At 30.8% G+C, this 18,049-nt stretch overlaps 1 protein-coding gene across 1 annotated transcript in view; it reads left to right on the forward strand.

The window, feature by feature from the left end:
- The first annotated feature begins 480 nt into the window (after positions 1–480).
- The window catches only part of LOC121129784 (uncharacterized), a 67,358-nt gene continuing 49,789 nt past the window's right edge, over positions 481–18,049 (forward strand). The window contains exons 1-2 of the mRNA XM_040725511.2: positions 481–630; positions 7,905–8,045. Coding sequence (XP_040581445.1) covers positions 7,991–8,045 — 55 coding nt within the window. The 5' untranslated portion in view covers positions 481–630; positions 7,905–7,990. The remainder of the gene's footprint in view (positions 631–7,904; positions 8,046–18,049) is intronic.

The following is an 18,049-nucleotide window of genomic DNA, read 5'->3' on the forward strand; positions in this document are numbered from 1 at the left end:
ATTTCATTCATTAAATCATCGATGGGGCATTCAGCAAAACAGAGAAGATACATAGCCTAATTGTGGAGCACTCTGCCAAAATGGATTACATAATACCTAATCTATAAATATAAGGAGCACATCACGCAACTTCCTCTTTTGATGGAGGGAAATAATTGTTGAAAGTAGTTAAATTTAATTTTGTTAAAAAGTGGTTGAAATAAAAAATATTTTCCGCCGTTTGACTATATCAATTAATTCTACACATATGTATATAAAAAATATCTTTTGAAAATATACAAAGCCACCATTACCATAATAATTCACGTCGTAAGCGCAAAAGCAAAAAAAGAGAAGAAGAAAAAGCCGCGGAGAGCTTTTGCTTTCTCCGCTACTTACATAAAAAAGCACATAGACCAAAGGGGGAATCCCGCTTCATCTCTCCACTGCCTCTGTGTGAGAATTTATTTTTCTAAAGGCATCACAAATAGTATTGGTATTAGTTGTTGTAATATAACCTTTGGAAGACGTTCATTCATGGAGATCTAAGACAATCATTACTATAAGCTAAATAGATAATGCGTCTATAAAGATTGTTTAAGTGATGTAATTTGTGCTCAAAGTATTCTTATTTAAGCATCAATAGAGATAGTAAGTAAATTATTATTTAAATATGTAATTGTGGCTCGTGAACACTAAAGTCTTTAGAGAAAAAACAATTTAAATCTGGTTAAATGCTGAGAATTGTGATGCTAGCAAATAAACTAAATAAAAAGTTGATTTCCAAACTAAAACCAATGCTAAAGAACACTTGTGGCTAGTTAATACAAAAGCAAAAAATAAAATCCAATCCAATACATTATTCGGTATCTTAACTCAGTCCAGCAATTTGAATACAAAGTCTGTGATTGGCCAAAATATGTCTATGAAATATTTGGTTCTTATGTCTACGAGTATATGATGTAAAAATAATATATTTTATTTGATATGGCTCATATCGGGTTTAACTTAAGTCTCATATATCAAATGAAAGCTTTTGACGATTGTTCAAATCCTTGTGTATCCCAAATCATCCCAGAAATGTGAATATAAAGCCATTGATTGACTGAAAAATGTATTTAAAATAGTTTGATCTATGTACCGGCCTTTATAATTTGTAAAAAATATATTGGACACTTAAAATGCATTTGTTCATTTTTTTTTTAATTTGTCAAATTTTGAAAAAGGAAAAAAAATAAGGAACAAAATCATTACAAAATTTGTTAACAAATTATTATTTACATTTATTCATTAATAGAGTTTCTTTCTTGCATTCGGCTTATTTTTGCAAGGCAGTAGGAAGGCTTATCCCCCCCCCCTCTTTTTCTCATTTGCTTTTTTTGCGCTCGTTTCTTTTGCGGCTTTTTAACGGCGGCTTTCTTTTTTCTCTCGTTTAAATCCATAATTTCTTGATATTTTTCTTTTTTCATAGATTTTTATTAAGATAATTTCCTTTATTATTGACTACTTTTATACTAATACAAAAAAATTGTTCTATTATTTTTTTGTTAACATTATTTTGGCAAAGGTTACAAAGGAGAAAAAAAAACAAAAAGGAATCTGTCGTGATGAAGAAGATATTTAATTTCTTTACTTACGCAGTAGTAGACATTCCATTATTTTCTACCAGGTTTTTTTATGGATTTCTATTAAAATATCGTCAATTGTATTTTTTAAAAGAGGGATAAAATAATCTTTATAATACTAATATATATATGTACTTTTTTTCCTCGAGCAGACAAAACGGAAATGATTTATCCATGGCATTTAATAATTTTAAAAGTCAAAGGTCATAGATTTACAAATATATAAATGTTAAATGGTCAAATAGTTTCGAACCCATACTATGAATAAAATTTAATAAAATAAATTACATTAAAAAATTTATTCCAGACTAAATCAGTCTTGGTTTTCTCTAACATAGTTTTTTATTACAAAATCCTTTCAATAATAAAATCCACTATTTACATGCTAAAGATATAAAATGAGGGTTGGTATCACTGACATAGTAGAGGGCGTTTTTTTGTTTTGTTCTTTATGTTGCAAAGTTATAATTAAAATACAACTATGACACCGATTCCAAAGCATAGTTAATAGTACTTTAGTTGTAATCTAATGTTGACTTAGTTGTGGTCATTGATAAAGGGTTTTAGAAAACCGATATCTTGTATCGGTATTTAATTTAAGGAATGATATATAAAAATAAATAAGAAACTAAACATTAACATATTATATTTATAATGATTAATGTGATATAACCAATTTGTATTGAACTTATTTTTATTTGACATATTCGTTCGGACCAACAAAAGTTAAAAATTATAGCGGTCTACGACCGGTCTTGGGTTTCAAGACCAAAACCCAATGCTACTATACATGAGTGTTGAACAATATACTAGTACTTTAGTTGTACTGGAGTACATTACTCTACTGAATTGGCATTGGACCCCGTATTGTATTGTTGCAGTCAAGGGCCTATGGATTGTTCGTTAATGTCATTTTTGTGTTACATTTTGAGTCGAAAAAGTATACAGAGATCTATTTTAGTACCCGAACCAGGTCGAAAATATTTATATCCTGAGAACACTACTCTACAATAAAAATAAAATCCCTAGTTTCTTGAAGCTGAAGTTCATAATTAATTATTCCATTTTCTTCTTGAAGGGACTGTGAATTAAATGTGAGTTAAGCTCTTCATTAGACACTTATCACAGAGTTCCAGATATTTTTGTACAAACATTTTGCTGTAAATTTATTGTAGAATGTGAGTACATCTCCCTTCAAATCATCGGATCTTATTAATCGGTTTACATACACACGTATACGCAAGAAAAGTGAATGGGACGCAGTAGAGTCTTTTGATTCAAAGACTCAATGAAAAGAAATTACTCTCCTATGTATATGTACTAATACATAAATCATTCCGGAAAAGGAAAAGTAAAACCATTTATTAAATTAGAAAACAATTTGGGAAATCTGTTTGTTCTGTATCATACATACCTATAATCATAACAACAAAATAAAAAAGTTGCAGAAGGTTGGAGTATGAAGACCCGTGGGAATTGTAGCACGGGGTCACTTACTCACTCATCGAACAGTGAAAATGTTATACATTTAAGAAATACAAAAACCTTGATTCAGTTTGAAGACGTATTGCGTTAGGTGATCAAATTTTTAGAAGTTGGTTCGTCCCCCTCCTTGTATTCTAATCGAAGCTGCAATATTCGCCTGGAGACCTCTAATCCTTCTTCCATGGACTTGCTACAATATTCCTCATGCGTCATATTTAAGCTTACACTGAAGATTGTTTTTCAAACTTTATTAAAAACTATTTTGTGAAGACAGTGGGAACAAAATTAATTTTACAGCAGTACGGATTTATAACGGAAATGGACATTTTTTTATTCAATATACCTTTCCACCGGATCAGTAATGGCCTTCAACCACTTCCTAGAGGCTGGTTAAACCTTACGGATGTAGTCTTCTGACAAGTCAGCTCATGCAGTCTTGATGGAGGATTCCAATGATCTCACAGACTCGTGAGGCTTGTTTCATGCAGCTCCCTCGACCATTACCAGATGAAATAACCCAAAGGAAATTGAGGGAGCTGGAACGTCAGATGTTTTTGAACACATTAAAAAAGAAGGATGGCTCTTAACAACCTTTTCTCCTTTGTGGCCGTCCTAATAGGATGTTTCTTCCTCCTTGGTCTTGATTTTGCTCCCAAATAATATTTGATGACACTTTATTTAACCCTTAACCACCGATTGCAACAAATTTACTGCATAGCTTTTTAGAGATTTATATTTCCCCAAATTCAATATAGTTATATTAATCATTTAATAATTCGTTGTCAAATTATATAGATTTTTATTTTATATTTTTAAAGTACATTTTGAACTTGTACAAGCAAATTATACAACACATTCATTTTACCTTCTCTAATAATTATATGATATTATACTAGGACTTACCCGTATTATATATATTATTAATGCTTTAAATAGCTTCAGAATTTAGTCAAACTTATCCATAGACAATATACATACTAAGACTAACTTGCTAATCCTCTTGCCCTCCTTTTTTAATTCGTATTTAATATATTATTCAATTAGTTCATGTGTTCGTTTTTTGGATTTTTAATGTTTCTGCTGCATTTTCGAATCTACAACCCATTCCTTAAAAAACTTCGAGACATATGGAATCGATCATGTTTTATGAAAAAAATCAACTTATTTATTGTACTGGACTGGAATACATACAAATCTAGCCAATGCATCAAGTAAACACAAATTAGGATCATTATTTTCAACAACAAGTCTTGACAAATTAATTAAAGTAAAAAATATGATGAATTTGAAAAATATTCTATATTATTTAGAAGCAATTATTCAAATGATTTAATTGGATATTGACGCCTATTTTGGATATTTATTGAAGGAATACCTCAGCTTAGGCTACAAAAAACTTTTGAAAGTAAAGATTATAGAAAAACCAAAACTAGGAAAAATTACATCTCCAAAACATTTTCTTTTCATCACATATTTAATATACAGCCCAATATTTCATAAATATATTTTGGTCAATGAGATGCTTTGTATTTCAATTTTTGGGATGAGTCAAGACTTATCCAAGCTTGTTAGCTATAGCTGAAAGTCTTCATTCGATTGATGATACTTAACTTGACTCCAATATTGTGAGTGGACTATTGACCAGAAACATTATTGTCAAACGGACATTTTTCGGAAGGACCATTTGGGACATTTGGCAGGAAAATGTTACTTAATATAATGATACATATATTTACAGCTGTTTTAGTCATAAAATAATACATTACTTGATGGAATTAAACACTGACTTAGGCTTTGATATTAATTGTAAACATATTCTAGTTCTAAATAGAATATTGTGTTCAATGGATATATAAAATAGTAAAACTCCTATTCTTTGATAAATACCACTTAAGACTCTGATTAAAAAGGAAGTTAAATATTCAATTGTCTTTTTATCATGCTAGAAAATTACACTTAAAAATTCTCTGAAGGAGCCTATAGGTCACTTGTTATGGTTCTCATAACTTTGTTGGAGATCCATTGGATGTATGTTGGTTAATCCATGAATTTTTTCCAATGTTAATAGTCCATCATTTCCAATGATAATAATTGATGATCGAGAAGTGTATTATTGGAGTAGAAGGAGAGAGATCTCGGCTTATTCGAAATATTCGAACAATTAGCACTTTGGAGGATCATGAAAGTATATGGAAGGTTTCATTATGTGGAGAAGGTTGTGATTTGGTCTCTTATGAAGTATTTCGGGGGGAGGGTATCTCGGGCCTGATGGGTGGACTAAGGGACGAGACCGGAAGAGACATTAAGTAAAGAACTGTTTCCCATTTGATATGAAATCCTTTTCCTCCCACTCCAATAATTTTATTTGTAAGAAATTTGCCTATTATTAAAAGGTTGCGATAATTGAATTTCAACTATCCTCTGTCACTGTCTTCAATTTTGAGATCGAAAGAGAAGGTATGACGTGAAGGATAAATATATAGAATATATCCATATCAAAGTACTCAAAGAATATAATGAACGTATTGGGGGGGAGGGGGGGGGGACTGATCGTATTTGATTAAAATATAAATGCAGAACATTTTGGAATAAGTGGTAAAAAATGGTGTGGTTGATTTTTACTTGGTTGGTGGTTGAAGCCTCATTCCAAAATACATGGCTTGTGGCTAACAATGATGGTCAAAATATGGATCATTTGTCATTCAGAAGAGAAATTGGGATGTCTTATTTCCTAAATTATCAATTTTGTCAAAAAAAAAAAAAAAAAATCTTAGGAGGAAGCCTTGGTCAAAACTGGATGAAAATAGAACCTCTTTTTGATCAATTGGGGAACTTCATGGAAGTAGTTCCCATCGTGAAGTAAGATGTGTTTTAGCAACTTTTAAATTGCATTTTCGATCATTATGTTGTAAATTCCTTGAAAAATTATACAATCAATGTTTTTAAAAGTTTAGTGTTCTCAAATTTAGAATAATAAATATTATTTAAAAAAAGTATGAAAATTTCCATCTCACCTCTATATTAGAGATCCCCAAAAAATAAAATATTTATTGTTCTTTAACATATTCTCCTAACAGAACCATACAAAACCACACTATATCAGCTGAACTATATAAATTGCATTATTTAAAATCTTATAAATTTCCCACCCTATATCACTACAAAACAATACAAAATATTTTTTTGACATTTTCCAATGGACAAAAAAAAAAAAAATCAGAGAGAAAGGCTCAACTTGTAGAAAAAAGGAGGAAAAGTTATGACTAGTAATCTATGTAGAAAAATGTGTTCTATTGTTTTGATCTTTCTCCTGTGAAATCCACGATAGCTCGTCGTTATCTTTATTCCACTTTGCCACCTCTTCTTCGAAAAGAACTAGAAAAAAATCTAAAATCAGTTTGTAATTAGATCATACCTCCCAATTAAGGGATTCAATAATTGTTGAGAATTGTTGCTAGCTGTTAAAAATAGCTAACTCCAATTAAACCAATCAATATTCAAGGGCACGTTGTTACCTTTATTGTATTTTGCGACCTTTCCCCAAAAAATAAACTGAAAAAAAGGGTCAAAACTGTTGACAGTTAGCCAATTCTTCACAACGATAGAATTTTTATTCAATAATTGTTGTGATTTTTTGGCAGCTGCTTCACTAGCACTAATTTTAACTAAGCTATTATACTAAAAGGAGAAAAATTTACAACTCTCAATATAATACTAAGTTAATTTGTGTTTAAGTGTACAAATTCGTATGATAGACTCAATCAAATTATGTTCCCTAAGAGAATAGTTTATAAAAATCACACAAAAGGAGCTGAGAAAAAACCTTAACTCAAAAAGTTGTTTTTTTGTCAAGCCACAATATGGATGTGTCTATAACCAATAAATAACGGAGGGCATTGATATTTCATTCAAATACATTCTTTTTTGAGTGAGAAATTTTTTAATACTTCAGATTAGCATTGTGAAGATACCAATATTTTTGCACCGGTTCAGGTACCAATATAGGCATCGCTATTTTGGTACTTTTCGATACTTTTTCAATTAAAAAATATGACAAAAATGTCGTTTTGGTTTGGGAGGTATAACAGATATTTAATGACTTATTTTTTTTTTTTGCAATTTATGTAAAATATAACTTTGTAGTCTGATTTAGTAAAGTTGCAAGCAGAACCGGGTTTTAAGGGAGCACAGATTGGCCCAACATGAGAATTTGTAAGTATACATACAAGTACAAGAAATTTTAAAAAGCCCACAAAAATGAAAATAAATATTATTTACTTCAAAACATCCCCAAATGTATTGTACCTTCTTCAAAATTGAAAATATTATGTATATTAAAAAAAGAGAAAGCAAGAAAAGGGACCTATTCATGCTAAAACCGGCCCTGGCTGCAAATAGCAACTCTAATATGAGTCTAGTGTAGTACAATTTTAAATTAGGGCTATCCGGGTACCACTATGAGTGTTGTGTCAGTCCTTAATAAGGACTGAAAACTGGAGTTCTGTCTCGTTTAGTCTCAATCCGGTCCAGTTCAGTTCTAAAACTTATTAAGTTCTGTCCTTAATGAAGTCACACGACTTTATTTCTTCGTTTTAAATGAGTTCTAGTACTGACAGTCCGAAGGATCGGTGGTCTTATGGACCGATCCCAAGGGCTTATAGGACTGGTCCTAAGACTGAACTGGACCGAATAAATAATAACTGACACACAACACTAACCAAGTTGTATTTAGTAGTAGGGATATATCGAACAACATTACTTCACATTAATTTTAAAAAATATCTGTTAATTAATAAATTTATTTCCTTCTTCCAGATGATGAACTATTCTCTTTGTGAATATTCCTGAAAAGGTACGCCATAGACATCCTAGTAGCAGAAATCAACACACATCGCAGCAACATGATTCCAAAAATACTCTTTTTCCTACATTTTCTCATGGGATTCTCCATATCAAGTAAGTGTCTACTATAACATATACATATATACACATTCACCAACTTACATGGTACTTTAAAACAACCAAGTTCTGTTGTATTTGCCTATGTAAATAAGGATGACACTAAAGTAAATCAACTATTTACAATAAAAAATAAAGTTGTGTTTTTTGTAGTTGTATATTATATAAAAAAAAAAGAGATTTATAATATGTGAAAAGTTTCTATTATTTTTGACATAAATAAATAAATTTGATTTGAGTAGTGTGGAAATATAAATAAACAAACAAAATGGAGAGGGAAAGAGAGAGAGAGAGAGAAAAAGGTCCCAAAGGGAGGGGGAAAAGAAAAAAAAAGGAAAAATGGAGTCTGGTGTCTATGCATATTGCAGAATTTTAAAGGGACTTTAAATCAAAATGGCGTCAGATGTTGTTATTATTATTGTTTTCTTTACCTTCGTATAAAAAAAAGAATAAATCTTTTTGTTTTCCCCCTGAAACGCTTCTTCTTCTTGGGTCATTTATTTCCTTTCTTTTGTTTATTATTTATTTCATTTCTATCTCTTTTTAATAAAAAATGGTCCAGGTGGCTCTGATGGTGTGTGGCCCTAGTGCTCCCTTTATTGTGTGCTGTGTAGTAAACCCCGATTAATATTGTCATAATTTATGGAGGAACTTTAAAAAGGAAAATAAATATTAAAAGGTAGTCAGTTGCACCACGTCCATTATAATATACAAATCCCACAAACCAGACGTTACTCACTTCATTTCTATCTGTAAAGGAGAGAACGGGAACAGTTGCAACACTTTTTATTTTGGACGATGCTAAAGCTTTAAAACATACTGGCGAATTTTGGGGTTCTATCTAATAGTATATTAATTTTCAATACAAACTTCATGGGCCTACATCACTGTTTCAATTCATACCACTCGGCCGTGGTATTGGGATCTGGATGAGGTTAGAGGAAGAAAATAAACATCAATCCTAGTCTGTATCTAGCAAAGACATAGAAACTGGAATTACTCCTATGTTGCACTTTAATTCAACTCAGCGTCCGACGCTGACTTAGGAGTTCCCCAGGAGTCAGCGTTACTCTCCGTCATTCCTGAGCACATATGACAGTAATTACTTTATACTTTGAAGCTATCTTTTCAAGAATTAAAGAATATCAGCTTTGGAAAATTTCAGATTGCCATTTACAAAAAATCTCGCGCGTGCTCTAAGTCGTACTTTATCTGGAATTTCAAAGAAAAATGTATTAAATAAAAATATATATATATTTTTTAAATAATAATTTTTATTATGTAATACAATTGTTTAAAATTTTATCGAAATATCTTTCTTGATGTTCAAGAAAAAGGAACTATTCCAACTGTCACCTATCTCGGCCTTACATTCAAAATGAAGGATGTGATATCAAATTTCTTATTTTTAAATTTCCATTATTATTTACGCAGAAAATAATTTTGATTGACTTAGCAATAATACCTTTCAAATAACGAAGTAGTCATCTCTAGGATCAAATTTGAGGAAAGAGTCGACAATTAACAGCTTAATGTCTACATGATCATGAGTGTAGAAAGTACTTTTGTATTGGGCAGTGTTTTTTTTATATTTATTAAGAAATTTAAATATAAGAAACGGGTTAGGTTGCTTGAATATATATTACAATAATATCCTAGGCAAAAAAAAAATACTTACTTCTGAGTTTATAACTATCAATTATTTTGGAATGTGAGTGTAATCCATATCCACGTAACCAAACCAGCGTATTATATTTAAATTTCTTAATAAATGTTAAAAACTAAATTTACCCAAAATCAATTCAAATCTACCTTTTTTAAATGCATTCTATAACTTCAGCTAAGATATAGAGCACTTGAATAAAAAATAAAGAAAGATATTAGCTTCTACGTAAGTTCCATAATTTTACTCAATTTTTTGGTAGTTATATACATTTTTTATTTATTGTAATCCAGATAAAGTAATAATTAATTCATTTTTCAAATGCTAAAATGTTTTTATTAATTTGTAATTTACTTTGATTTTCAAATATATAATTCTTTCATGTCAAAATATGTCACTGAATCGTAATTACACCTTAAAATAGATTTTTTTTTTAAAGGCTTTAAAGGCCCAACCTTTATCAGATGAAAATCTTAATGGTCATATTTGTGTTCTACGGTTTAAATAAAATTAATAAATGTGGATTTCAGTATGTGGGCACTCCAAGACCTTCATTTTGTTACATAGTATAATCAAACCTGTCCGCCCCCCCCCCCTTTTGACACTCTTGAAAATGTAACATATAATTGACCATGTGAAAATACTGATTTTGGTAAATATTAAGCAATTTTTTCAAATGTTTTTACTTGTTATTTATTTATTGTCATTGCCAGTTTTTTTTTTTTTTTTTGTGTGTATTTTAGAATCTACAACCCATATCATAAAATTTAAAAAAAATTAGACATTGAGAAACGCTCTTGTATTATGAAAAAAATCAACTTATTCGCGAAAAATCAAACTTGCCCTCCAGAGCCCGGGAATCTAGCTTGATCAGAATTCAACATAGCCTGACGTACGTAAATCATAATTCTGAACAACTCTTATTTTATTTCTAAAGCCCCTTTTTTTAATAAAATAAATGCATTTTTATCATTGTTTTTCTAAGGGGACATACATTACACACAAACACACACATAAATTATTTTAATACTATCTACAAAATGATTTTCAGGAGGTGGGATATATTGCTAGTATTGCGCCCGTCTTTAATTAAAACTAAAGACTACAGTCCCTTCCAGTTCAATATCGGTCTTGATGACGTAACTCAATTTTATTTCTTCTTTGTTTAACCCGTTCTAGTTCTGACATTCCTAAGAACCGTTCCCAAAGACGGATAGTTCTAAGATTAGACTAAACTTGACCGAATAAATAAGGACTGACACTCCAATATCCTTTGCCACTGCTGATGTGTCTTCATTTAAACTACTTATGAGATGGGAATTCCCTGTATCGTTTGATATCATGAATATACATAATTCCACTATACTTTTATGTACCAACATTAACTCTCCCTAAGCATACCGTGACCATTCCTTTGCCTCTTGGCAAACCTCACTTCCGGATTGGAATACAAAAGGAAGATGAATGTGGAAGTAAGGGAGAGGGGAGGGGCGATAAGATGTGTCTTGAAGGCTCTGTAAGGATAAATTAGGTAGATTGTGATTGTCGTGTTATGAGTGGACACATAAGGATGGGGTTTTATGATTCATGAAAGATTAGCTATATAAGATTATATTAGTGTCTTATTTAGAAGAAATACAAACTGATTAGTCTGTTCCATTCTAATTTTATATGTAGGGTTTAAAAGATGTATCTATCATTAGGAACTATCTTTGCTCATAAAGGGCTGGTTTTTTTGTGTAATAGTTATCAAATGAAAGAGGTAATTGAATCAAAACAATCATGTAATTTATATTTTAAGGAATTTAAAGAACTATATTTCGGAATGATATCTTTATTATTAATTTCCTTTTGTATACAATATAATTCATTATTTATCACGAAAAAAAACAACGTCTACACTTGACCTTCGAGAAATTTCTTCCTCAAAATAAATACCTTCAAATCAATATTGCAGCTGAAGGCGATTGAATGTTTTTTCTTCTCTAAACCTTATAGTCTTTAAAAAAAAGAGTGTACAGATACATAAAATCGTGCATCGACAAACATTCTTGAAATTTTAAAGTCTGTATTTTTTGTTTTATATAAAACAGAAAAGTTCAGGATTAATTTTGATTGTCGTAATGTCCTAACCTACTCTAGTTATTATTAAAATTCAAAATCGTAAAACCTTTAATTTAAATTGGATAATTGAAATTTTATTTAAAAAACCGTATTTTTCAGTCTAAAAGTATCATTATAAAATCTTTTCAAAAATACATCAAATCTGGAGGAAAAACAGACATCAGAAAATGTGATGAAGCGGTCAAAAACGGGTAGTCTGAGCCCTTTCTTTAAAAAGAAAAAAAAAACCACATAATTCGACCTCACCCACGTGGCTATCATGTTATCATGGAACCTATAAAAAACAGAAAAAAGGCCCAAACTCAATGGGTACGATTCTTCCCAAATATGAAATTCAATCATTCTTGGAGACTAGTTCATAGCTGATTGAAATTCAACCAATAAACGTTGAGATTACTTAAATATGGGATGAGAAGCAGAAAAATTGACGACTAAAAAAGAATGAAAAGGATTTTTTTAGTAAAATAACAGCGTGGATGAGATCGAACGTAAGAAAAATCGACAGCCTAAAAGGATATTCATCCATTGGAATATGTTATGGGGGTGCCATCTTATTAAAAATATTTGCACATAAAACTTAATTATATACTGCCAATAGAGAAGAAAATTCCTGGTATTGCGTGATGAAGAAGGATGGGAAGAGAAGGGAGAAAACAAAAAAAAACTTTTCGAATGTCTTCTTCAAATAATGAAGTGAAGAAAAAATAAATAGCATATATATAAGAAATGTGTAAAAGGAAAGAGCACACTACATGAAGTTCATAATTTCGTCAATAGAGAAGAGATACAAGCAATAAATTTAATTCTGACACGCTCTAGAGTCTAGATTAATTAAACATTTACATATTACTACTATGCACTTGATATTTTGACATATCCTAGCACAAAGAACTTAAAACTCATATTTTCTACAATATTAAGCCCTTTGGCCTCAGTGAGGTTTTTCAATGAGAAAGTGACAAGCATACCTGAATAATAAAGTCTGGATCAAGTTTTGTCAGTTCCTCATTTATTTCTGATTTGAGGATATTTAAATTTGGTGTACGTTTGGACCTTTGTTAAACGTGTCTGACAAGGATGGATGCTACAGTACTTCACGCAATAAAATACATTTTCATCAAAAAGAAATTGTGGTTGTTTTTGGCTTATGGGCAGGAGCCCTATTGTGATAAAATACTTAGTCTTATATTCACCAAAAATGTCAATTCCTTACAAATTTCACACTCTTTAGCTTTGGTGCAGAGCATGTCTGAGATCTGATTGCGGATTTCATTTGGCATCTAAAAATTACGATGTGATAATACTTGAATACTTTTTTGTAAACATAGAACAGCAACAACACCTTAGATTGAGATGGTGTGCTCATGATTGTTTTTACAATCGAGACACATAAAATTACCATTATAACGGAAACATTCTGCATTTTTGGCCTTCAAAGATTAATATTTCATATACTATCAATCAGAGTCAATCTTGATAGGTTAATAAATATACAAAACTATTTTGAAAGCATCAAATCTTAAATAACTTATGGAATTATAATTTTTCATGTGCTCTTTTTATAATGTCTTCATTCTAGAATGCGCATATAAATTGTCTTCATCGTGATTAAATAAATCGTATGTACAAGACACTTTTTCCCATTCTGAAAAAGATCTAGAAATAATGAAAACATTTTTGAGTCTGGAAGCATGTACCTAAAAATTAAATTTTATGTTTTTTTTTCCTTCTTTTCTTTCGATCTTGGAAGACGCAAAATAACACTTAATCAGGAAGACACCATCTTCAGTACAACTCAAAAAAAGTTCGAATTTTTTACCTTTTACACGAATAGGAAGTGAGATAACTGAGTAAAGTTCATAGTTTTTGTGACCTCATCATCTGAGAGAAAAATTTAGCAAGCGGTGCTTACGATTATGTCACATATAGTTCTAAAATTATTTTCTTCCTGCACTCCCATTTATCAGCAGAATCTCATCAATGGTTATGAAAATCGGTAGCATTTTTTACCTTCACCATTTCTTTGGAGTTTGTAACTTGAAGAGTGAATTTTCTTTCCCCAGCTGTTTTCATTATTATTTCATTCCTGAGGAGTAAACTTCCTTGTCTACCACATGCAACATATCATTGATAGATACTAAATCAGATTGAACATTTGCCTGTGCTCATAAAAAAGGTTGAGTAATCTTGAGGATTTGTTGCTGACCAGGGGTTGGACGTCATTCAACTAGTATTGTATCGGTCCTTATTTAGGACAGAGTACCCTGGTTGAGTCCAGTCAAGTATCCTGTATGAGTCACTTGTCTGTGCTTAAAGAAGGTAAAATCTATCCCTCGTGACGTCAATGAGGGTGTTTTTTATTTTTTATTATTCAGTTATATAATATACTAAATTATATAACTAAGTAACAATATAATATGTTCCTATAATTTTGTATTATAATGAAAAATATAATAATATTTTTACAAGATAATCTTAATATATATTTCATATATCTTATTTGGCTTAATAAACCATCGATATTTTTATGAAAAATTCCAAGGACCGACAGTTAAGGACCGGTCCTAATTGTCGATAATCCTAAGGACCAATGGAACAGGGCCTAAGACTATACTGGACCGACTCAACACTAGTCATAACAGCTAAGCAGCTCCTCTCCGAAATATTCTTCAAATTTTCAGGGTTAACACGTTCATTTTTGGTTTATCTTTTTTTTATAAATCTATCGATAAGACTGCACAGTATTAATCAGTAACTTAGTTGCATTTATAAATTAGTCTATACTTTTGAAGGTTCTTTATAATTAAAACTATATAATATATAATAATTACTCGCGGCTTTTAAAATAACCTGTTCAAAATAGTAGTAACTTTAAGCTTACCGTCTATCAAAAATTTATTTCCTTTAATGCCTTGTTTCATTATATATTTGACACTAAGATGTATTAAGTATATGAAGTTACATCGTTATACAATTTTATTTCCATATTGTAGATAAAAATTAAATATTGCAATGGAATGAACGAGATCTTTTTCTCTAATTATCATATTTGTTGATCCCTAATCGATACTTTTTTACCCATTTTATGGGGTTTTCTAATAGATATTTCTTAGATTTAATTCAAATATCAATTTTGTATATTTTGTAGCAAGTAGTATTCAATGCAGATGCTAAGTTTATTTTTATTTTTAAAGCCATTTGATGAAGTTTCATGAAGATTTATTGGGAATTTCTTTATTTTATGTGCTTCAATTATGATACACTTTGTAAAGTCAGTGAAAATGTTCTAGAATGAAGAACGAGAAGAAGAGTGACTAGTCATATTATTTGGCACTCTGATTTTTTATTTTTCAAAAATATAATTATAATGAAGTTTTGTATTGAATTTGTGTATAAGTGAGACTCTAGATATATTGTGGGTATATTTAGCAAGACACATATCGTAAAGTGTGGAATAGTTGGGAGAAAAAAGTGATTATGTAATTTTCGCATATCTTCTTTAAATTCTTTTGACATCGATCAGGTGGTAAGAGGTTGCATATATTTGTGTATCACTTCATATAAGAAAAAGTTCCGAGAAATTTACGTTTTAATAATAAAGGAATCATTTGGTGGGCAACATAGCTAATTAAATGCATTAAAAAAAGATTTGGCTTCAAAAGCAATTAGAAAGAAGATCATTATTGATAATATAAGCATTGAGGGAGGTCGCATTTCTAAACTGCCAAATGTTCCAGAAGTTGAAAACTTAATTTTTGGTACTCTCAAGATAGACAAACTCCTTCTTCAAGGAATTCATATTTGTACTGGATCTCGCCTTATGGTGGTTATAGTACTGAAATTTTTTTTGGATAGTAGTATTGATTTTCTCACGTAGATGATATCTTTCGATATCTTTCTAATAAAGGAGTTATGAGATGGTTAAGAGCCCAACGTAAAGACAAGTCTGGAAATCCTATCTTATTTGAAAAGAAAATAACTATTCACTCTCCCCTTGAGGATGTTAAGCACGGTGATATAGATAATGTATTTAAAGATTAATAATGGAAATTTTGTTCTTGGACTGATACCAAAGCGTGACCTTCCAGGATTTATAGGTTTTAGATGTTTAAAGACTCGGATAGGCTACGTATGTTAGTCAATTACAAGTGCAAAGTGTTACGAAACAGGTAGACAGTACTAAAAATAACACAAATAATGTGGTTGATTCAGACGGGAAAGAGAGGTACAACTAGTGAAGAAAACATTCCAGAAAACGAAAGAGTAAACTCTTATACTTACCAATCAGAAGTTACTATAAGCGAAAATACAAAAAGAGAAAAATCGTAATAAATAATCTTTTTAGTATCGAATATTTGCAAACGAAATATTTCAATCTATGATGATATTAGTAGCTCTAAGGACCCAAATGAAAAGAAAAGGGTACTTAAGCCCCCAAAGTCTCATATTGATATTGACAAATTTTTTCCCAGAGTTTTCGTTCAGAATCAATGGGGAAACAAAATAAACTGCATACAATACCATCTACAAATAAGAGGGAGATCCTCCTTAAGCAATTGAGGATCTCCGATTAAATGACAGTTGGTATTTTGTAAATTATTTTCCCATGAGTAATACCAAAATGCAACTAATATTAGTTTTAATTATTGCAATATTGAAAAGACTATCGGCATTGGAAAGATCCTATTGCTGAATACGAGAGGGGCAAGAATTGCTTATCACGCCATGCTTTAATTAAAATAGTATTACCATTTTATCCAGATTTTATATATCTTCAGGACATCAAAGCTTAAGTATCCTCGTCATGTAAAGATGATTGCGCCTTCTGTCTTCCAAAAGAGTTTAAATATTTTTTTACCGGCTCGGGTTCAAATAGAGGAGTTCTGTCCTTGGTTTATAAATATCTTGGTGAACCCACGTGTACCAAATCCTACTCAAGTGCGAGGAACTGGCATAAAATTTTAATATCTACTCAACAGGCTAAATTTGAATTAATTAATGCATATGGTCCTAATGTAAATAGTCAATCATTCTTCCAGCCCATTATTAACAATTGCAAAGGTAATAATTTACCAATCTTACTCGTAGGATACCTTAACGTTGACCTAAACTGTGTCAGCAACTCAGATCAAAATAAAAAATATCTGGAGAAACTTATATGTGAATTAAATTTGATTGATTTAACAGCCTATTTTAGCCCCGGTGATAATGTTTCATAGAGAAGAGACCGATCAACGTCACAAATTGATTTAGCACTTGCGTCAAAATTCATCTATAAAAATACTAAGTTTGCCTTTTATCGTTCTGAAGCATTGTCCGATTACAAGATGATAGTCGTTAGTTTTGTACTCCAAACTTATTCAAAGCCCCAGAAACTCCCTTTGTGGTTAATTCATGATAAAAAATGAAATTAATAATATGAAAACTAACATTACAAATAGTTTTAATTCTTCATTTTCTGTAAAAAAAAGTTATGTTTTTCACTTAAACGCACAATACATAGTACTGCTAGAAGCTGCATTAGTGAAAAGAGATAAGTGATGGATGATTTTAACGATAATTTGGAACGTACCTTAAACACGGATTCACTTTTTTAACGAAATATAACTTCTGAATTTTATAATTCCTTCCGGATTGTGGAAATCGCGTAGTTAGAAGTGAGTGCTAAAATAGAAAATGATAATAATCCCCTTCCAATGATTAAAAATCTTACCAACAAAAATAATTACTCAGCTTCAGTAATAAAGAGAGTATGGGTGTAAAACTTTAGAAAAGTAAGAGGACATTGCAGAGACCTTTCGTAAAACCTTCCAGAAGTTAGTTGGTGGGATCAGAAGTAATTTCCCTAAAAGGAAAAGAACCTCTATATTCTCTGCTGATTAGAGATCGTCCCGTATTTATATAAAATGGGAAACTTTATGGAAAAGAAGGGATATCTGCCGGAAGAATAACTAAAGGACAAATTGCTCTAATCTCCAAATAGAGAGATGGCTTAAGCCTTGACAATTGGAGACCAATCACTGTACTAAACGTGATAGCAAGTCAGATTGAACCTATTTTAAATAAAAAGATTGGCCCAGAGCAAAAAATGGTTTTTGAAAGGAAGAAAAATATCTGACATTTCCCAGAATATTCAGACAGGGATTGAAGCAGTGGATAGGAACAAGCGTTTTGGAGTTATTATTGCGATAGATATTTCAAAAGCATTCGATTC

This window comes from Lepeophtheirus salmonis, chromosome 14 (assembly GCF_016086655.4).
Source record: "Lepeophtheirus salmonis chromosome 14, UVic_Lsal_1.4, whole genome shotgun sequence".
Lineage (NCBI taxonomy): Eukaryota > Metazoa > Arthropoda > Copepoda > Siphonostomatoida > Caligidae > Lepeophtheirus > Lepeophtheirus salmonis.